The 23795-nt window shown below is 36.6% G+C and overlaps 1 protein-coding gene across 1 annotated transcript in view; it reads left to right on the top strand.

The window, feature by feature from the left end:
* The first annotated feature begins 676 nt into the window (after positions 1 to 676).
* atp10a (ATPase phospholipid transporting 10A) overlaps positions 677 to 23795 on the top strand; it is a 57791-nt gene continuing 34672 nt past the window's right edge. Inside the window, 3 exon segments of the mRNA XM_048199212.1 lie at positions 677 to 1441; positions 15084 to 15288; positions 18180 to 18265. Coding sequence (XP_048055169.1) covers positions 1014 to 1441; positions 15084 to 15288; positions 18180 to 18265 — 719 coding nt within the window. The 5' untranslated portion in view covers positions 677 to 1013.

Below are 23795 nucleotides of genomic sequence, written 5' to 3'. Positions count from 1 at the left end.
TTTGTACATACATTTGTCTACTGTTATTGCTGTTGATTTGTGTCGTCCTTCCTGGCATCCGACCCGTTTATGTTGTGCGCTTGTGTCCTCCCGGTCATGTGTTTAGCTCAATTTTATGTTTTATAAGTTACTGCTCTCAGTGAATGTTCTGCAGTGCATTTTATAGATATCCAGGCTTAAAAAAAATAGAATGTTTAGATTTTTTCAATGTTTTGTCAATTTTTTTTTTTTAGATACATTTATCTGCTGAAACACAAAACCCAAACTATATATAGATTCTGGTTAGTCTTTGACCCTGCTGCTGTATATCCACTAAAGAGACTTAGGCAAATTGACAGGGACTGACTAACTGAAGGAGAGCATCTTGAAAGTGAAGGGTGACCGAGGTTGTCATTCTGACTGAATTTTTAATTTTTTTTTTTTTTTTGAGAACTATCAATATTTAACTACAGATCAAATGCAAACGCCGTATTTCGGTGTATTCTAAGCAAAAACTGTATTTATGCTTGCGTCTTCCATGGAAAACGCTTTTTCTCAATGGTAACGCGTGGCACTTCCAGTAAAGAAGTTTCATTGGTAAGTGGGCGGGGCTTAATTTGCGTCATTGGTGACGTTATTTTTGTATCTCCCGTGATTGGCTTGTTTTTTCAACAAGGTCTGCGTAAAACCCCGCATCTACAATCATATGGATGGACTTTAAATAGCAATACCGATCTATAGGTTTATCCTAATGATTTATGTTTGCTAAAATCTGTAACAGCGCGTATGTATAATCGTTCGGCCCTGCCTTAAAGCATCTTCATCTACTGAAGGGAAAAAAAAGATGCCGCTGTACGTTAAAACTTTTCAGTGCTAACGAGAGAAAGAGAGAGAATTGACGCGATGGGTGAGGACGATAAAACAAAGTGAAGAACTGTTCATACGGTCCTACATCATCAAGGAGGATCAGCATGATTACATAGATACCGTCTTTTATCTGTTCAAGGAAAAGAAAGAAAAGTTTTGGGCGAAGTATGGCGCGAGAGACTGGAGAGTCTGGAGACACGAAAAGTACCAAAGTGAAAAAGCATAAAAGAAGGAAAAGCAAAAAGGAGAACAAAACAAGGACTGTACACGCCAACATTTTGTATGACCATACCAAAGGAGGGGATAACCCTAATAGACACTATGCAAACAATAAGATCAAAACCACAAAATACACTCTGCTTTCTTTCCTACCGAAGAACCTCTTCGAGCAATTCCACCGGTTTGCCAACGTGTATTTTGTTTTCATAGCCTTACTGAATTTTGTGCCAGTGGTCAATGCTTTTCAACCAGAGTTGGCTCTTGCCCCTGTGGTTTTTATTTTGTCCGTTACCGCTATCAAGGATTTATGGGAGGATTACAGACGACACCGCTCAGATAAAGAAATAAATCATATGGATTGTCTCGTTTACAGCAGGTAAGCACGTGCTTAAACTGACCCAGTACAAACTGCCATAAAGCTGCGTGTATTTGTTTAGTTTTCCCAGTCGACAATGATTTTGCCTTGCTTCTAAGGACCTGTGGGCCTGCCTACCTGTTGACCGAGGAGGGCTTTTTCACACTTGAAAGTTTTAACCCTGGGTCAATGTAATCCTATGTTATCTTGTCCCATGTTTCACACTGTCCATACTTTTTCCTGGGTTGTTACTGAGGTGCTGAGATTTCACACGGTACATTCGTAAACGTTGTGTTAGCGTTCTTACTTGAATATCGGTTAGTATCTTCTTCTAGTATTGCAACTTCTGTTTCCTGCTGACTTCAATGTGACATTGAATCAGTTTATGATTGGGGGTTGTTTAGCAACTGACAACCAATTACATTCAGCATTTCATTATATTTGTTTACCTTTGGTCCCACAACTCTGGAACAGGGTTTAAAAAAGCAATGCTCATCCCCTTGAAAAGTGCAAGTGTAAAACTGAAACTTTTCACATAGGGTACTGAAACATGACTTTAACCCAGGGTTAAATGCAGTGCGAAAAGACCTTGAGTCACAAATGCTGTCTAGGTTGGCAACTCACTAGGTTTTTGAGACTCATGTTGGGAAGCTTGGGTGGCTGTATTAGTGTGCTGCCTTTATTTTATATATCTGGTGCATTTTTTTTTTTTTTTTTTATGTGTCATGTGTATGAAGCATCTCATATTGTGAGAAAATGAGTGCTGTCAGATTGATGGATACAAATGTGCATTTCAGGCCTCAGTGTCACTCATTTATATTGTCACTAAAATATGTTTTATGTTTGTCTCTAAAATATTTGTAATGTACATCTAGTACAGGGTTGTTATTATTAGCAATAAGGGTATTATGAAATTGTAGTTGATCACCTTAGACAATATCTTTATACTCTGAATTTTGTTGAGTGCAGGGTTATTGTAATAACAGACTAGAACTTAGTTTTTTTTTTTGTAATAAAATGTATATTAAAAAACTTATTCAGCTAGTTGCCAATGCAGCTTTTTCATTTAGTTTAACAAACTGAAATAAAAATGGATAAACTATATATATATATATATATATATATATATATATATATATATATATATATATATATATATATATATATATATATATATATATATATAACTAATAAAATGACAAGCACACAACAAAATGTAAATCCCTCTTCAAACTTTAAAAACTAGTGAATGGAGTTCAGCTCTTTTATCATTGTTGACGTAATGTGGCAAACGCGTTACCCCTAGTTGTGAAAGTGTGTCAGATAACCAAGTTAGTCACTTTTTTTGAGTGCTGTTTCGTCCTTGGTTTAAAACATAGTGTGCTTACAGTGTGAACTTGCTGGAACAAACTATTCACCTCCAGCTACAGGTCCTTTAGCAGATAAGACTTGTCAAGAAATTTCACTTTGTACAGAAATGAAGGACGCTGTATTGCTGGTGATGAAAATTCTGCCTTGTTTGGAGATCTTCCTGTACTTCTGAGGACTTCCACTTGTTTATTTTTTGGAGTCAGAGAGTCAGCCTGGAGACTGTATTTCTTGATGAAAAGCGGCTCTGTCAGCCATGTTAAGGCCATGTATATCAACTCTGTCAAAAGCCACAGTGTTTCTCAGACTCCACAATCTGAGCTTGTGTTGTACCAATGTTGCTCTCAAGGCTGGGCTTGATTGAATTTTCTCAAGAAAATGACTCTATTTTGAAAACCTTTCCCATTGCTAACAAAGCAACACTGAATTACAACAGATCAAATCTGCTGTATGATGTCATCCCAGTATGATGAACCTAATTTGACCTTTAATATGATTGCAAAGTTTGTCACAGAATCTCACACTTGAATTGCTAGCCACTGTAAAGGACGCATTTCCATTTAGTGCTAATGAGTAAAATGTTCTGAAGAATCCAAGTGTGATTTGTTCGATGGGACCGCACATGTTTCTTAGCTCTTCTCTCTAGCAATTCCATTGGGTTTGACAGGATGTTTTTGTATCTGACCAATGTTTTCCACGTGTGCATGGCATGCCGGCACTACACTATAACTACAGACATCTGTTGAAAGTGTCATGTTGCCTGATGTTATTGAACTAACAAAGTGATTTAATAGCTTTTTTTATAAGAGAGGCTTTATATACTTTGTGCATAAAAAACATTTTGTTGTTGAACACTGCAGCACTGTGCAATTAGTCAACATTTTTTCATTTTGTATTGTGTTATTGCACAATGATGTAAAAGTGGATAGTGTTATAAAGGAATGTGGATTGTAGAATTTCTTCTGTCTTTCATCATCCATTGCATCTTTGCCTCATCCATGGATTAAATGTTTGACTGCACACAAACTTCAAAACAATTGAGAAATTATAGAATCATTTATTCCAAGTCATGTGCATATTATTATGTTTTATATAAAAGTTTTCTTCCAAATTTCATGTAAAAACAACATAATTCAGAGCATTTATTGCAGAAAATGACAACTGGTCAAAATAAAAAAGCCATGCCATGTTTTCAGACTCGAATAATGCAAAGAATTTTTTTTAACAACACAATACTAATGTTTTAACTTTAGAAGAGTTCAGTAATCAATATTTTGGTGGAATATTGATTATTTTGGTGGAATATTGGAATACTGATTTCAAAGCTTTCATGAGTCTTGGCATACCAGTCCATCACATTGCTGTTTGGTGATTTTTATGCCACTCTTGGCACAAAAAACCAAGAAGCTCTGCTTTGTTTGATGGCTTGTGGCCTTGTGTCCTCCTTCTTGATCACATTCCAGAGGTTTTCAATGAACGGTCTGGAGTTTGGGTTGGCCATGACAGGGTATTGGTCTGGTGGTCCTCCATCCACACCTTTATTGGCCTGGCTGTGTTGTAGGGCTGGGTAAAAAAATATTGATTTCTCATTTTTACGTACCGATATTGATTCTTCAAATCCCAAGAATCGATTAGTCTAGTCTGTTTTCAGTTGATGAATGAACAGAACATGTAGCATGCCTCTCATCTAATAAATCGCAATAATCTTTGTGCTTTGTTACTTTTGATATGAAGAATCTTATTACGTCCATCTTATGAGATTCCAAAAATAAATACCATTTTGGCGCTGTTTAATGTGACGTGACAGATCGCTTTTGTGCCTCAGTTAAAGAGAAGCGGCAGCACGGAGCGCATGTGAACATCCTCTCCTCCGCTTTAATACCAGTTACAGCGTGAAATAAACACGACTAAACATCTGAAGGTATGTTAAAATATACAGTACATCTTACCGAAATCCGTATCATGTCTCGTGTAATAGCTCAATCAGTGTTTCAACCTCAGAAAGACGTCAAAAAACAGCTTGTAAACAAAATCTCGTTACATCACGTTTACCTCAGAAAAAAAAAATATTCAGTGACCATAAACTCGTTAGTCAGCTAGAAAAGTGTACTCTAGAAAGCAACATTCTGATAAATATAGCTAGGCACCTTTACATATTCATTATAATTTTTAATGTTCTTCAATATTTAATGCCTGTTTGAATAAATCATTTATGACAGCCACGATTTAAAGGTCCCGTTCTTCGTGATCCCATGTTTCAAACTTTAGTTAGTGTGTAATGTTGTTAGAGTATAAATAAAATCTGTAAAATTTTAAAGCTCAAAGTTCAATGCCAAGTGAGATATTTTATTTAACAGAAGTCGCCTACATCGAACGGCCAGTTTGGACTACATCCCTCTACTTCCTTCTTTAATGATGTCACTAAAACAGTTTTTTTGACTAACCTCCGCCCACAGGAATACACAAGAGTTGCGTTTGTAGAGTGTGTTTGTCGCCATGTCGTCGAAACGCTGTTAATTTCATCCCGCAGTCCAATCACCGGGTCTGATTCCGGCTCAAATTGATAGGGTAAAATTAAAGACATGTTTACAATAACACTGAGCGCATGCATCTCCACGTTATGGTAAGAGGCGTGACCTTTCCGGGCAAGGTTCGCTAAGCTGCTGTCGAATCACAACACAGGAACCGCTGGCACAATCAGAACTCGTTACGTATTTCTGAAGGAGGGACTTCATAGAACAAGGAAGTCATCAGCCCGTTTTTATGACAGTGGAAACAGCGGTATACAGATAAGTAAATTATGTGAAAAATACTGTGTTTTTTTACACGCGAAACATGAACACCTGTTATATTGCACACTATAAACACAAAGCTTCAAAAAAACACGAAAAACGGGACCTTTAAATGTTTATATTTAAAAAAAAAAAAAATTAATTGGAGTAGAAATATTATCTAATTCTAAACTTTATTTATAATAAAAAACATTGAGTGTAATTTAAGTGTTTGTATATAGATAAGTTAATTTAACCTTCAGTATTATTTTAGTAGTACCAACTGACTCCCATGTGTAGTTTACATCATTAGTTGAGAGATTTTTTTTTTTTTTCCTTTAGAAAATTTGGCATGTACTGTAACTGAAATACTACATCCAAAATAATCGTAATCGAATCAAATCACATGTGAATAGGAATCGAATCGTGAAAATTGTCACAATACCCAGCACTGTGTTGCATGGGGCGTTGTCCTGCTGGCAAAAAAACAATCCTTCGAGTTGGGGAACATTGTCAAATTGGCATTGATGGTTCCATGAAGAACCTTTACCATCCATGGAACCTTTCCATTGTACAAAAGGTTCTTAACAATTTAGAATTTTAAATTCTTCTTAACACTAAGGCTACCTTCACACTGTCAGTTTTTGCGATTGACAACCTCATTTACTTACATGTCCTGTTCAAACAGCAAATAAGTGTAGCATCTCGAATGCTCTCTGTATGAATGTGCAACTGGAGTCAAGCCCGTGTTCTCTTACCAGTAACCATACCAACTGTGACCAAAGTAATATCCATGATGGTGATTTTAAGGACTTAAATAAGTAATAAGGACTTAAATACAGGACTGACAACCGTATTCTGTTGCTGTGTGAACGCGGCCTAAGAAAAAATGGTTCTAAAAATGGAACCGAAAATAGTTCTTCTATGGCATCACTTCAAAACCCCCCTTTTGGAGCGCTTATTTTTGCAAGATTGTAGGTTAGCGTAAAGCCATCTGTATATGGTAGGATGTGTATTGAATGCTAGTCCAATCAATATTCTTAACATTGTGTGTGTTGGGGAAGACCACCTTTGGCCTTAGACATATTTATGAAGTGCAGAGGATGCAGGCACTGTCTGTGGCTTCTTGTTATCTGTTTTGACATGTTTATGTTCATATTTTCACCATCTTAAACATAAATTGAAGGGTTGTCTGCCAAGCCATAACATTTCTTTTTTTGCTGATCGGTTGTGCGCATGAAGGTACATGCATTTTTTTTTTTTTTTTCCGGAGGGTCATCCTGTTCAAACAGAGAACTATTTTGGGGGGACACCCACACAAATCGAGTTCCTGTTTAGCTTCAGGGTAAACACAACTTGGAGACATATCAATGATTTGTTAAAGTTGCAGGGTCTCTGTGATGTCAGCACTCAAGGCAGATGCTCTCGTTGGATGACAGGAGAAAAGGGCTATGTAAGATAAAAATGATTTTTTTTTTTTTTTTTTTTTTTTTTTTATGTAGTAGCAAAGTCTGTGAGCATTGCAATGGGAACATCTCGAGTCAGTGTGGTTTTCTTTTCTTTTTATTCAGGAAAATTACTAAAACCTTTATAACCTACCTCTCCGACAGTTTGACATGGCCTGTTGTTGTGTTTTTGAGAGCGGTATCAGGTGTAACTCGTAAAATAATGCGAGTAATTTTTCAAGAGAGACAGAGGGATCAGGAAAACAATAGAAATGTCTAGAAAGTGTGTGCGTCTCCTCCTTTCCTGTGTTTGGTGAGCAGCACCGGGATCAAAAGACTTTCTTTCTATTGTGTTCATTGCTGCTCTTTTCAAATGCTTACAACAAAAATATCACACCGTTTTTATGAAAATCTGTTTACAATGTGACATGATGTCCTGGGGGATTTTGATATCAAAACTTGTTTTCTTCAATTGGAGTTGAGAGAGGACATGAGGCAGGAATTCAAGGAATTTTGAGCTTTTGCAGGGTGAGATAGTTAACGCTTTTTCAAATGGTTCAGGTTCACCTTGGATACAGTTCTGGTACAGTTCCAAAATGGATATGTATCATGGTAGCCCTCAACAGAGGCCTTGACTGTAGTCTGAAGGTTTTTAATTTCACATTTCTTAGTCATGATAATCCATTAAAGTTGAATAAAGCAGTCTTTATTAAAGGTGCCGTAGAGCGTCTTTTTAAAAGATGTAATATAAGTCTAAGGTGTCCCTTGAATGTGTCTGTGTCTGTGAAATTTCAGCTCAAAATACCCCATAGATTTTTTTTTTTTATTAATTTTTTAACTGCCTATTTTGGGGCATCATTAAATATGAGCCGATTTAGGCTGTGGCCCCTTTAAATGCTCAGGCTCCCCACCCACGGAGCTCGCGACTGCCTTTAAAGGTCCCGTTTTTCGTGGTTTTTTGAAGCTTTGATTGTGTTTATAGTGTGCAATATAACGTGTTCATGTTTCGCGTGTAAAAAAAAAACACAGTATTTTTCACATAATTTACTTATCTGTATACCGCTGTTTCCACTGTCATAAAAACGGGCTGATGACTTCCTTGTTCTATGAAGTCCCTCCTTCAGCAATACGTAACGAGTTCTGATTGTGCCAGCAGTTCCTGTGTTGTGATTCGACAGCTCTGAGCGCACCGTCCCCGGAAAAGTCACGCCTCTTACCATAATGTGGAGATGCACGCGCTCAGTGTTAGGGTAAAATTAAAGACATGTTTACAATATCAATTTGAGCCGGAATCAGACCCGGTGATTGGACTGTGGGATGAAAATAACAGTGTTTCGACGACATGGCGACAAACACACTCTACAAACGCAACTCTTCTGTATTCCTGTGGGCGGAGGTTAGTCAAAAAACTGTTTTAGTGACGTCATTAAAGAAGGAAGTAGAGGGATGTAGTCCAAACTGGCCGTTCGATGTAGGCGACTTCTGTTAAATAAAATATCTCGCTTGGCATTGAACTTTGAGCTTTAAAATTTTACAGATTTTATTTATACTCTAACAACAACATTACACACTAACTAAAGTTTGAAACATGGGATCACGAAGAACGGGACCTTTAACAGCATAAACAAAGTTCGCACAGCTAATATAACCCTCAAAATTGTTCTTTACAAAGTGTTCGTCATGCAGCATGTCTAATCGCGTAAGTATGGTATTTATTTGGATGTTTACATTTGATTCTGAATGAGTTTGATGGTGCTCCGTGGCTAAAGCTAACATTACACACTGTTGGAGAGATTTATTAATGAAGTTGTGTTTATGAATTATACAGACTGCAAGTGTTTAAAAAATGAAAATAACGACAGTCTTGTCTCCGTGAATACATTAAGAAACGTGATGGTAACTTTAACCACATTTAACAGTACATTAGCAACATGCTAACAAAACATTTAGAAAGACGATTTACAAATATCACTAAAAATATCATGTTATCATGATCATGTCAGTTATTATTGCTCCATCTGCCATTTTTCGCTGTTGTCCTTGCTTGCTTACCTAGTCTGATGATTCAGCTGTGCACATCCAGACATCCTGCCCTTGTCTAACGCTTGAACATGACAGTCGGTGTTATGTTGAGATTCGCCTGTTTGTCGGAGGTCTTTTAAACAAATGAGATTTATATAAGAAGTAGGAAACAACGGTGTTTGAGACTCACTGTATGTCATTTCCATGTACTGAACTCTTGTTATTTAACTATGCCAAGATAAATTCAAATTTTAATTCTAGGGCACCTTTAAGTGATTATTTGTCCTAATTTATTATTTGTCTTCATTTTAAATAATAAAAAAATTTGGTGCATATTTTTGACCAAATACATGTTCAAATAAATGTTGTTCTTTTAACTTTGTTCATCAAAAATCCTGAACAAAAATGTATCAGTTTCCACAAAAATATTAAGCAGCACAACTGTTTTCAACATTGATAATAATAATAATAAATGTTTCTTGAGCAGCAAATTATTCTAATGATTTCTGAAAGATCTTGTGACAGAGACTGGAGTAATGATGCTGAAAATTCGGCTTTGCCATCACAGAAATAAATTAGGCCTACATTTTAAGATATATTCAAATTTGAAAATTGATTTTAAATTGTAATAATATTTAATAATATTACTGTTTTTACTGTATTTGTTGATCAAATAAATTCAGCCTTGGTGAGCATAACAGTTTAGGATATTATCTACGTAGATTCATGACATTCTAAATCATTCAGATTATAAAATCACTCGACTAAAAAGAATCAAGATGCTTCAGTGTTCATCCAAACACCATTTCCATTTTCAGTTGAAAAAATAGATATATATTCAGTTGTAAAAAAGTGTATTTGCCAGAGTTAATTCCAGAGTTTTAACAACTGAAGATTGTGTTTGGATGAACACAGAAACATCTTGTTTCTTTTTATGTAGACTAGTCCAGTGATTTTTAAATATGTTTAGGATATTGAATTGCATATATATTCTAAACTGTTGTAACTGTCAATTTAATTTAATATATTTTATTAATTCAGAAGCTCAAGTTGACCCTGGCAAGCTAGATTGCTAAAAAAGGAGTATTTCTGTCCAAGCAATATTTTGGAAAAGATATTAGACCATTCAGAGCGTTTGATGGCAATCATAAATGTTAGCTGGGTGTGTATGGCTCTGTTTGACAAACAGGTATGCTATGTATAGTGGGCATCCGTACGGGTTTTGCACAAAAGATTAACATGACGGCACATGCTAGTCGATGTCTTGAATCAACTCCACAGCAACTGCATAAATGTATCCACTAACTCTTTTGGAAAGTGGGCGCGGAGCAGCAGCTCATTTGCATTTAAAGGGACACACAAAAACAGCATTTTTTTGCTCGCATCCAAATGGGGGCAAATTTGACAAGCTATAATAAATGTGTGGTATTTTGAGCTGAAGCTTCACAGAAACATTCTGGGGACACCAGAGACTTATATTACATCTTGTTAAAAAGGTGCATAATAGGTCCCCTTTTAGTTTTGCGTGTTATCATTGACCTAAATAGAAAAATAACTGTTGTGTTAAAAGAAGAAAACTGACTAATACAAACTGTGTAAAATGAACACATGGTGTCAAATAATCAGCGTTTATTGCAACATTTTGGCAACCACAATGTCCTTTTTTTTCTTTTTTTTCTTTCTTTTTGCTCCCATGACACTTCTGTCTCACTCAGTTTTTCCATGCACACTAGTTTCTGTCAGTAGTTAGAAGGCTTGCTTTGGGTGGTCTGTTCAGTTATTTTCTTTCTTTGATGCTGTATCTTCAGCTTTGGCAGTGATGCCTTATTGGCTTGTATGTGGGTCAATTTGGATTTGAAGGACTTGAGTAGAGGAAGATCCAATCTGTTTTTCAGAGACCAACCTTTGTTTCTGTTGACTAGATACACCCATAAGCCTTTATTCTGCTGAGCTGCTTGTTTTCTCTCGGAAGTCTTGTTGGTGGACCGTTTCCACATTGTGTCGCTGGAGGAAATGACCTTAAGAAAGTTCAGTTCCAGTGGCCTTTTCTCTGTAGGACTGTGCTTGAATATCCACACGTCCCCTTTCCCAACTGCATTTCTTTGCACATTTATTCCTAAATTAATTGGTTTATGATATTTTATATATTATTCCATCATGTGCTGCTTTTCAAATAATACAATGTTTATTGCTCATAACAGCTGTTGGAACTATTGGATATTTGCAAAAATTAACACCGAGAATGGCTGTAGGGTGAAAAAAAAAAAAAAAAAAAAAAAAAATTGAAGGGTTCTAGAGTATGACCTCGGCCTCCAGAGGTGAAATAAAAATAATCACTGATTCCTCATGGGGGTTTGTTGTGATACATGACCGCGCTCTTCATAAAGCCCGACTCTTAAATTTAGATCACTTGGTGATTATGTTTGAGTGAGAGTATGCCAAGAAAATTGCAAAAGGAAACGCCCTGTCTGCATAAACATTATGTCTCCATCTGGTGAATGCTTACATTGTAACAGAGCTAAATCTCAATCAAAGTTTATGGACTATACTATTAGTATTGCTCTATTATTACATGATAATGGTATTAAATGGGATTATAGACATTTATTGAAAGTGTTTATTTAGCTCAGCATTATTGATTGAGTTGCTTATCAATGTATTGATTTGACTTAGACTGACAATGGACCAAGAGAAAAAGGGGAAAAAGGTCTGTTAATATAAACCAGTTTACCGTGTGACTGTTGATGATTTGCTGTTCATAATGGTTACATGACTATAATTTTTTTTTTTTTGAAATTTGTTAACCACAGTGGAGCTATATCTACTATTTTTTTTTTTTTTTTTTGGCAGCTGTTACAATAAACATTTTTACAAAAAAAAAATGAGCACAGTATAACGGCTGATTGGACAGTCATGTATATTTTTCTGGGTTTTACCTACATAGCCTGGCAACATCTCATCTGACCGCAGTTCACTGTTGTTCAACTGAAGCTCCCTCGTCGACACCTGTACCTTTTCTGCGCTCGTTTGACTCGCGCCTGGCACTGAGGCAAAGTCGGAATGCGTCTGAAAGTGTCCCGTTTGTTGTGGTCGTAATATATAATCTCCTACTGTATTTTTTGATCAGATAAATGCAGCCTTGGTGAGACTTTTTTTCTTACAGACTCTAAACTTTTGAATCATGATAGTATATTTGGTTATTAGGTTGTTTTTGGAAATGAACCTGGTTGGGAAAAAAGCATGTTCTTTATTGTAGCTTTGTAATAGGGTATTATTTTGCAAAAGCAGGCTAAATTTCATTTTTCATAACTTTTTTAATCCTCTCTCTGAGAGACCATTCAGTTATGTCCAAAATGTGAACTTAGAACATGTCTTTGATTCAAACTCAAAAACACAGATGTTGATGTGATACAGACTCACCATCCTTCTGAAAGTACAACATGGTAAAGCTCATCTTCAGGGTTAAATGTGCTGTAACTGCCTGGACATGAATCAAAGCATTTCACAGCATCAGAGTCACTATTGAAGGCCATGTTCTCCAGAACGCTAAACTTGAAATGCTAATGCAGTCAGGTGTACTTGAAAATGCGGTTTGAGGAGTTAAAGTCGGCATGAAACAAATTATGTTATAGAAAATGCTTGTTAGAGATCTTATTGTGAACAGTTCATTTATGTGTGTTTTTGTTTTTTTGTAAGCTTGTAATGTTTAATAAAAATGTTGGGACAACCTTTTACAGCAATGGCAAACCACAGCGATCCTACTATCCAATCAATTCCCGATGGACAAAATCATGTTCTGCCCTTCATATTTTCTAGTTTGAGAAGCAGTTTCACAGGTAGAGATGCATTTACATTGATAATATGACAAGAAGTCAGCAAAATGTTTAATTAAGTAATAAAGAATTTAAAATTGGAGTTTGGTCACTTTTAGTCCATACCTGTAGCTTTTTTCTAAGGAAGACTTTTAAATTAAGATCTAACCTGAAACTGAATTAATGAATTGTGTGTTCATGGTCATCCTTTCACTTGTTTTCATATTTCCTCTCACTAAACTCAATTTTCTCTTTCTCTCTCACTCGCTCGCTCGTTCATCCATGTATCACTCTCCCAGCTATGGAAGTTCACAAACCTCTTGACCAAATTCTTATGCTTTTACAGTGACCAGAATTATTTATAAAATAAGCCAGGTTTTGAATTGCTTTATCAGTGTAACATCCTTATGACCACCCCAGTCTGCCTCTGCTTCCTCTCAATTACATGTTTATCTACTTACAGCTGGACACTGTCTGACACTACTGGCCTTCAAAGTCATGTGCCTGTAATCAGTAATACACTTGGTTCAGAGTTGATTTTAAGGTGAAGTGTGTAATTTACACTCCTGGGCAAAAAGATGGGCCAAGCCAAAAATGGCAAAATATTTAGTTGTCTTTTAACGGTCTTAACCATTTTAATCACAAATCACTGGTCACGAAATTAGCAAGAATTGTACAAATACTGTAGATAAAGTAACAGCACGGAATAGCCTTCCCCAACTTGCAGACAGCTTTTTACTGGAAGAAGAGTCGGTGTTATTTCTACCCAATGTTAATGGCTTCAAACAGTAGTTGGAAAAAAGTCTCTGTTCGTTTGTTTAATGTGAGACCAAATATTCGCTATAGGGTTTAAATCTGGACTCTGACCAGGCCGAAACATGAATCTGATGGACTTGTTCTCAAGCCACTTCATGGTTGTCTTTGCAATTTGAGCAGGAGCCTTGTCTTGTTGAAAAATAACATCCGATCATTCCTCTTTAGATAACAACTTTTCATTTTTGGGAAGCAAGCCATTCTGCAATATTCTCCTGTACTCCAAAGCATTAAATGACTTTTCACAGTGAAGTAGCTCAACAATACCAGCATCTAAAAAGGCTGCCCACACAATGACACCTCTTCCTCCATGCTTCACTGTGAGATGCATTTATTATTTATTTCTCACCAGATTTTTAAAGACACCGCTCTAGAGCTTCACCATGCAACTCGTGTTTCATTGTGATTCATCACTCCACACATAACTTTCCATATTCTGCCAAAAGCTTCATTTTGTCTTTGTTAATTTTGCTAATTTCTTGACCAATAAGACAATTAAATCCTCAGTGTGTAGCCAACTTGGTCTTGGCCCATTTTTTTTGTTTGCCCAGGAGTGTGTGCCTCCAAACTGCATTGCAAAAATAACAGGTGAAAATGTGAGGGGTTTTTAATGTGGTCATTTATGTGACAAAAGATATTATCTATCAAAGACTGGAAGATACCTTCTGGTGGCCATCTTTTTACCTTTCCTCCTTTGCCAACAGGTGACTCCCCTTCCTTCCCTCTTAAGCCATGGAGAATTAGTTCTTCCTCTACTTTGTACACAACTATTGAAGTTGATTTTGTGTAAGAGGTCACACTAGGTTTCTGTGTGGCAGTAAAAGAGCACTTTTATGTGTGGAAGGGCGGGAAAAGAAACAGAAGGAAGGTTTGTTTAGCAGCAGCTCTCAGAGAGCCAGAGTCCCTGCAGCCATGTTTGCCAAAGCCCTGTAATATTATTTTTGTCCTCATGAAATAGGCGTCATGTTGTCCATCATGTTAGGCCTGCACCGTGAACACTACTCTCCCAGTTTTGAACACGGCACAGATGTGGTTTGTTTATTGTTCAGTCCCGTGTGGAGTTTGCTTGTTCTTGTTGTTTTTCATTTTCAGTGCTTACGGATATGTTTTTGGCAAATAAAGCAAATTGTGAAAATTTGTCTTCAGAGTTTCTTATTTTTAAGAGCACAGTTCTTTCAGACTGTACAGTATACTTGTTAGGTAAGACTTACATCGTACTAATAATAATATTTTACATGCAACATTGGAGTCTCTGACCCCAAACATTGAAATGGTAAGGTTAATCTCAATTTAACTTGAGATTTAAATTTGATTTGAATATTCAATATTGAAAGGCATGTATTTCTATGGGAAGCAGTGGTAGCATCTTAGCTTGGCTACATCAATATGGATAAATTATATTTACAGTTATGTTTTCTTGTACCCTTTGTAGAAGTGAGAAACTGTATGTGGAGAAATACTGGAAGGAGGTACGGGTCGGAGACTTCATTCGTCTGCGCTGCAATGAGATTCTGCCGGCGGACGTTCTGCTGCTCAGCAGCAGCGACCCGGACCGCCTGTGTCACATCGAGACGGCCACACTGGACGGTGAAACCAACCTGAAACAGAGGCAGGTGGTGCGCAGCTTTATCGACCTGGTGAGTGTTCAGGACTGTGGAGTGTTTGCTGTGAAAGTTGAGTAAAGAACTGAACAGAAGCATCCTGGTGTCAAGAACAGTTAATGTGGTGATGTGTGTATTCAGCTGGTCTGCGTTTGCCCAGATAAATTGTCAATTCACACCAAAGTCAAATATTCATTTCCCTTGGCGCTGGTCACTCTGTATGTGTTACGTCTTAAGATGTCAATAAGAGAGATCTGAAAACAGTTTGGCAATAGAAACCATATAGCAATATATAGCTCACCCCAAAAAATGACCTTAATTTGGCAAAAATGCTCATGCATAAAACAAAAGGGACAAAAAGTACTTTAAAAGTAGTCAATAAAGCTTGTGCCCTATATATTCCAAGTCTTCTAAAATCGTAAGATTTATCTGAGAAACAGATGAGGGTGAATTAAGGATGACTCGATCCCACTTTTTTTTTTTTTTTTTTTTAATGTCTGATACCACACACACACACACACACACACACACACACACACACACACACACACACACACACACACACACACACACACACACACACACACACACACACACACACACACACACACACACACACACACACACACACACACACACACACACACACACATATTCTATATATATAGAAGGATCATGTGACACTGAAGACTGGAGTAATGATGCTGAAAATTCAGCTTTGCCATCACAGGAATAAATTACGTTGTGAAATATATTCAAATAGAAAACAGTTATTTTAAATTGTAATAATATTTCACAATATTACTGTTTTTTACTGTATTTTTAATTAAATAAATGTAGCCTTGAGCAGACGAAACTTCTTTTAAAAACATTAAAAATCTTAGTGGTTCCAAACTTTTGGACTGTACTATATGTGTGTGTGTGTGTGTATATATATATATATATATATATATATATATATATATATATATATATATATATATATATATATATATATATATATATATATATATATATATATATATATATATATATATATATATATATATATATATATATATATATATATATATATATATGAGCCTATGACAAAATCTTAAATCCAGTAATAATTTTGTAAAATAAAATAAAAAATAAAAAAATAAAAAAGTCAATGGCTGTTTCCATCCAAATTTGCAGATTTAAGTTGTGCCAAAATTGAAATATTTCATAAAACATTTGCGAATAAAGAAGTGTTTCCATCCCATGTGTTCAAGAGAACAAAATCATCACTTCCTGGAAAATTGGCGCAAAATATCTGTAATAAAAATGGACGTTGCTGCAATTGGGGAAACCACTGTGGCTCTTTTTTTTTTTTTTTCTTCCTATATCATCAATGACTTGTGCCTCAGAGTGAGCAGACGAAAATGCAATAAACGCTGTCATGTTATCTTGCATTCAGATGCCTGGTGTTTGGGAATTCAGTCATGTGAGACAGTTCTGGGAGGTCATTATACCAAATCATTCTGATGACAGACTTTACCTCAGACATTTCAGAATGATCAAACCAACATTTAAGATGCAATGAAATTGGTCTGCTGTTTAGTTCAGTTATCCAATCACATACACTGCTGAGGCAAAGTCACATGCGCATTGAGGAATTTATTTGGTAAATGTGTTTTCATCTTAGTTTATGTCCATCGTCTTATCATATAAAAATGTATCTGCCTCAATTAAGCGCATACGGGACCATTTTTAGAATTTATGCATTAGATTTTTTTTTTTCAATGCAACATCTCAAAGTGTGCATATGAATAGGTGGATGGAAACATAGCTAATGTAAGTGTAAAAAGCTGCAATTGCAAATTACGGTTTGTGTTAGAATAGTGTCAGCCTTCTTAAAATCTTATAAATAATAGAATTTGTGATGGTACTACATAAATATATGCAGATTTTTAATAGGACAACAGACATGACAGATATTACAGAACAAATGAATAGGATAAATATGAATGATCTTTTATTGCACAAATCTATCATAGTGTGAAAGGCTCCAATACTGAGTGGCACGAAAGTGATTATGCTTATCCTGAATGTGTGATGATGTGCTTAAAGCAACATGGATTTATTGGCAAGCCTCGATCCGCAATGAAAAGTTCATAACAGTTAGAGAACAAATTATAATAAAATATATATATATATATATATATATATATATATATATATATATATATATATATATATATATATATATATATATATATATATATATATATATATATATATATATATATATATATATATATATATATATATATATATATATATATATTATAATATAAAATTGTGTGTCTGTGCAGCACTTAGAGTATTACATCTGTCCAACAGTTTACTGAGCCTTCAAAGTTTTAAAATGCAGTTACTGTGAATGAGTTGTAGTATTCAGTCCTCTGCTCCAGTCCTCTCATCCAATAGCATGTACCACACCATTCAAAATCACCAATAAACTCCAGCAAAATACAGTCATTTTAAACAAAAGCCCAGAACGTTATGTTCATATGCACAATAATGGGAACATTGGAACATCTTGGAGGGAGTTTTACCATGCTGACTCTTGTAACTGAATGTAGCATGCTGTTTGATGATGCTAAAAGGAGAATTACATTTGGCAGCAGCTACGGAGGAAAGAGTTTCCTTGAACTTAAAATTAATTTACTGTCTGTTCCTCAAATAAAGTAATTTAATGGCTTCAGAAGACTTGGAATATAATGCACTAAACCTTCTATGGCACTAACCTTCTATGGGACTATCAGATCAGCGCATCCATAGGGTTGAATAGATGATGGCAACTATCCATTGATCATTTATAAAAACTTTTAACTCTTTATTATTCTGGTGATTTAGTGTTCAGATCTCAAATTGCTAATTTTTTTTTCTCCCATTTGCAGGACTGTGAGTTTGACCCATTAAAGTACAACAGCATTATTGAATGTGAGAAGCCCAACAATGACCTCAACAGATTTCGTGGATACATGTAAGTAAAATGGATTATTGCATTTTAAGGGTGTTTACATTGTTGCTTAAATTTATTGCCCAACCTAATCATTTGAAGAAAATTGCATTAACGATTTATCCCGGCAGTATTAATGTCCTGGAAATGTCATATCAGTGTGCATGGTCTTTGTTACATATGTGTATTGTGGATTAGTTTAGCCCTAACAATATATGTATAATATCCCATCTGGAAATTTGACCTCCATTATATTCAATGATTTTCTTTTCCATAAGCCAGTGGTCTCAAACTCAGCTCCTGGAGGGCCAATGTCCTGCAGAGTGTAGTCAACCAGCTCCAAAACGCCTGCCTGGAAGTTTCTAGTAATCCTGAAGACCTTGATTAGCTGGTTCAGGTGTGTTTAATTAGGATTGGCACTAAACTCTGCAGGACAGTGTCCCTCCAGGAACTGAGTTTGAGACTGCCATAAGCCATTTAGACAAAGCAGATCTTTCCTTTGTTTTGTTTTGCCAGCAGTGATTAAAATTCCATTAGCTCCTGAGTTTCAAATAACCGGATGAATGGTTATTTTGTGACCCACATAGATCCAGTTTAATATATTTGTAATGGAGAGACGGTGTGTATTTCTCTTACTTCAGCATTATTCTGATGACTTTTCAACCCTGTTATTCTACCCAATTATTCTATCTCTCACCAGCAGCATTCTCTGTTGGAGAACTGTAGGAATGGGTCACAAAGTGTTTTATTTGTTAGCTTTAGGGTTGGTAGATGGAAGAAGGCGATAAATAATGCTGCCATGAAGTATGTTGAAGTATGTGAAATGTTTTTCCACCAATATTTTATTTTTATTTTATTTTTTTGGGTCTGTTTAGATGAATGCAAAAATTATATTTTAAGGGTAATTCTACAAAACGGGTGCCATTTGTGACCCTTATTTACATTATCATTCGTATTTATTGACAGTAACAACAGTGGATGCCAAATTGTTACAAAGTGTTATAGATGCTTGTTATTATTGAGGCTTAAAGTTGTGTTCCCTGGGTTATGCGTTTGCATTGTTAGTGTCATATTTTTTCCCTTTTTGTATGTAGCAGTGATTCTCAACCTTTTTTCCCAGTGGGCTGCCATTTGGTTCAAGTGCAAGTCTCAAGGGCAGCATATCATTTACATATGACATCACCAATGAAAACCAATCAGATTTAATGTTATGGTATTAGCAGATAATATTATTATTATACCTAGATGTTGCACACACAGAAGAGGCAGTGTTTTCTGGTGGCACATGCAATATTTTTTTTTTTTTTTTATTTATTCCATAAATCAAAAAAATTACTGAACTGAAGGATAAAGTCATTGTTTTCAAGAAGTGAATTCTTCAAGGATAAGTTAGTCTTTTTTGTTGTTTTATCAATTTATCTTCTGTTGTGTTATGATGTTGAGTAATGTTAAAATGTCAAACCTGTTTCTGTGATATTGGTCAATTATCATGCCATAGTAAACAATTGAAAGTAAATATTTATAGAAATATCATCATTCAATTCTGAGAAGCCCCTTATAGTTTCATGACCTTGAAAGCTTGTAATGTCAAAATAAATTGTAAAACTTTAAAGCCTTTTACTGTCAACCCTGTTACCTTTCTGGCTGTATAAACTGGCTTAACAAGATTTGATTAAAGGTGCCCTAGAATCAAAAATTGAATTTACCTTGGCATAGTTGAATAACAAGAGTTCAGTACATGGAAAAGACATACATTGAGTTTCAAACTCCATTGCTTCCTCCCTCTTATGTAAATCTCATTTGTATAAAAGACCTCCGGATAACAGGCGAATCTCAACATAACACCGACTGTTACATAACAGTTGGGATCATTAATATGTTCGCCCCCAATATTTGCATATGCCAGCCCATGTTCAAGGCATTACACAAGGGCAGGCAGTAACGTCTAGAGCAGGACAGCTGAATCATCAGACGTTGTGCAGGCAAGCAAGCAAGGACAACAGCGAAAAATGGCAGATGGATCGATAATAACTGACATGATCCATGATTACATGATATTTTTAGTGATATTTGTAAATTGTCTTTCTAAATGTTTCGTTAGCATGTTGCTAATGTACTGTTAAATGTGGTTAAAGTTACCATTGTTTATTATTGTACTCTCGGAGATGAGAGCCATCGCTATTTTCACACATCTTCATTCTTTATAAATCTCTCCAACAGTGTGTAATGTTAGCTTTAGCCACGAAGCACAGCCTCAAACTCATTCAGAATCAAATGTAAACATCCAAATAAATTCTATACTCGCATGATCCGAAGCATGCATACAATATGAGGGTCCATTTGAGGGTTATATTAGCTGTGTGAACTTTATGCACTGTATTATAGTCAGGAGCTGGGGGGCAGGGAGCGTGCGATTTAAAGGGGCCGCAGCCTGAATCGGTGCATAGTTAATGATGCCCCAAAATAGGCAGTTAAAAAAATTAATTAAAAAAAATCTATGGGGTATTTTAAGATGAAAGAGCATTCTAGGGCACCTTTAAATGTTTGAAATCCTACAAAATTGTTCTTTAAATCACTTTATCAAACTGGGAAATGGACCTGTTTAATAGAATGATCCATGCAGTCCTTGTATTTTCACTTTTTAAAAAGACTTGTTAATCTGGTGTTTAGACTTTCAAAGTGTGGATTAAGATTATTCACTGTTTAAAACTGCAAGTTTAAGTCTTAAATGATGGCTAAAGCATACAGGTCATAGGCTTGGGATTAGCATGCATAATATATTTGAGCAGACTGCTGTAGCAGTAGTAAAACAAGAACTGCAGCCCAGTCTGGGCTGTGCAGGTTGAAGTATATCTCCTGTGTTTAGAAGAGAACCTGCAGCACATGGTATGTTAATGACAGCAGGGCCAGTGAGTCAGCTGACAGGAACCAGAAGGATTATGACATTTATTTCCCTGGATGATGGAGAACAGATGCTTCTGGTGTGCTGCCAGCTTTTTTGTCCAGTTACCACAAAGTGGCTTACCGGAGCAAAAGGGGGAACATAATGCACGATGGGCGCCAAGGACTGTGCCTTGTTGGAGCGACAGCTTATTGCATTAAGACACCGTATCATCCCAGCTGGCGAATATGTGCAGTGCAAACTAAAGAGATAATACCTGGAGGGCAAAGGCATGTCTGCAACCAGGTTCTTTTGAGCCAGTCAACTTAATGATAAATACTATGCAACTAATGTGCCCTTCAAGTGGAGTCAAAAATGTTGTAATTATGCGTTCCGAGCACATGAATGACCAAGCGAATTTGAATTTGTAAGTGGAAAACTCGTCATTTTAGCTGCTACATGAGTTGTGGTGTTGGAAGGGGCATGTTGATTTGAAACGTGTCTTGACTACGTGACATCGAAATAACGTATACTTGACTCAGAGGTACGAGTTTCCCGGGTGTTCCTTAAAGGTGCTCTAAGTGATGTCACGCGTTTTTAGGCCAAAACATTTTTTGTCACATACAGCAAACATCTCCTCGCTATCTGCTAGCTGCCTGTCCCCTGAACACACTGTAAAAAAACGTGGTCTCTGTAGTCACCACAAGCTCCGAAAATGGCAATAAAAACAAACTGGTGCAGCCTGGACCACTTAACATAATAAACATGCTCCAGCCAATAACTGACAAGAATGATTTTAAATGTGCATTCATGACTGTTTCAGGAAGCATGGAGGGGAGGGGGAGGAGGAGGAGGAGGAGGAGGGAGGGTCTAGCTAGCCTCTGTTTTGTTTGACAACACTTCGAACGTCAACAGGAAGTTACTCCACCCAGGATCACTTAGAGCACCTTTAAAGGCCTGTACACACTGGGATGAATATCGCGCGTGATTATCGCTGACGTTTAACGCTTTGTGACTAAACAAAGGGCGCCAATGTGAGCGTGCACACGACACGAAAAATGCCAGGCGTAAAAGTGTCATTTAAAAAAAAAAAAAAACGCCTCTGGTTCGTTTTTTGGTTTGACGGGCCGTATTAAAAACTGGCCGACCAATGAGAGTGGTGCTTTTGTTCACGTGCCTGGCCACCAGGTCGCCCGCAACTACCACATGAGTCGCCCGCCGGAATGTTCTAAAAATAGCACACCATAGCGCCACTTACCAGTGAGCTGCATCTTATTAATTGATAATTATTGTGAGAAATCATTAACATGATCAGTGTCTTCACATAGATGAATATCATTAATTATTAATAATGACATATAATTAAAGGTAAATTGAGCAAATTTGTTATTTCAGAAGTGTGCATCCCTTCGCATTAATCAGTACCTAAGAAGTAGCCCTCAGTTTCAAAAAGGTTGGTGACCCCTGATCTAAGCGCATGGTCTGAAGCACATGGCACAGGTGCACTTAAGGCGTGTCCGAATCCACTTTTGCTAGTTTAACAACGGAAAAAATGGTTGGTGTGCCAGGCGTATGGTTCAAAATGGTTGTACCTAGTCTCTTTAACGATGGGGGTGTTTTGGGCGTAACGTGCAACAAACCAATCAGAGTGTCATCCCACTTTCCTTTTAAAAGCCAGGTGCGCTTGCACCATGGCAGATTGCTATTTACATAGCGGAATATAAACACCGTCAACCTGACAAGTCAGTTTAAATACAAGTGTGTATTGCCACAATTGGTCAAATAATTAGCTAATTTCATTCGTCATTACTGCAAATAGGTAATTCTGCAATTGACATAGACCAGGTTTTTGTTGGTCAATGGCGCAGTCGTATTCAGTTGCCTCAAAATAGCAACACGCCAACAATGCGCCTGAAACTAGCAAAAAACTCTTGCGTTGCACCTGGCGTCACATTGCAAGGTGTATGATAGGGCCCAATATGTTGCTTGCTTGCAACATAATTTATTATGTCAGAATACATGATTTACATTTGAATGATCTTCAATGCTTCAGATTTTTGTAAGCATATGATATGTTAGTAGTTATGACATCTACCAGCAGGGGATAACGGGACCAAAATTTTACTCCTTAACTAGCCAAGTGCAAGCTAACAAAGAGACCAATGGCTCTGAACTAAACCAGAACTGTGATTGACAGCATGGGGCATGTAGACAGCTAATATATCAGGTCAGCCTTTAAACTGGGGCAAAGCTCAAAGATTAATGTACTACTATGGGATAAAAAACTTGCCAGGGGCTGTGTCAGATAATTGACAAAATGAAGAGTTCACAGATGTAATCCTGAATTTAGCACTGGGATTAGTGCTTGCATTAAAGCTTATTGAGCTCCCACCACAGGTGTTTGGCATTCAGCGCTCATTCATTGTGAGTTCATTTGCATTTGCCACCATGTTTTATCAGGAAGCTTAGCCCTGGGGCCTCTTGAACTTTTCCCGGTGTTTGAGTCACACACAACATTCGGATCTGAGGTCTCGTTGGATTAAGATTTCATTCCTCGCCACTCCTTCTCTCTCATTTATCCTGAGAATCTTTTCACTTTGCTCAGTTATTTTATGACACGGCTTTGGGGTTTTACAAAAAGTGCTGCATTGACTGAACGCGAGATCCAGTTGG

This window comes from Megalobrama amblycephala, linkage group LG8 (genome assembly GCF_018812025.1).
Source record: "Megalobrama amblycephala isolate DHTTF-2021 linkage group LG8, ASM1881202v1, whole genome shotgun sequence".
Taxonomy (NCBI): Eukaryota; Metazoa; Chordata; class Actinopteri; order Cypriniformes; family Xenocyprididae; genus Megalobrama; species Megalobrama amblycephala.
Note: the sequence above shows the minus strand (reverse complement) of the source record. Positions and strands in the feature narration are given on the sequence as shown.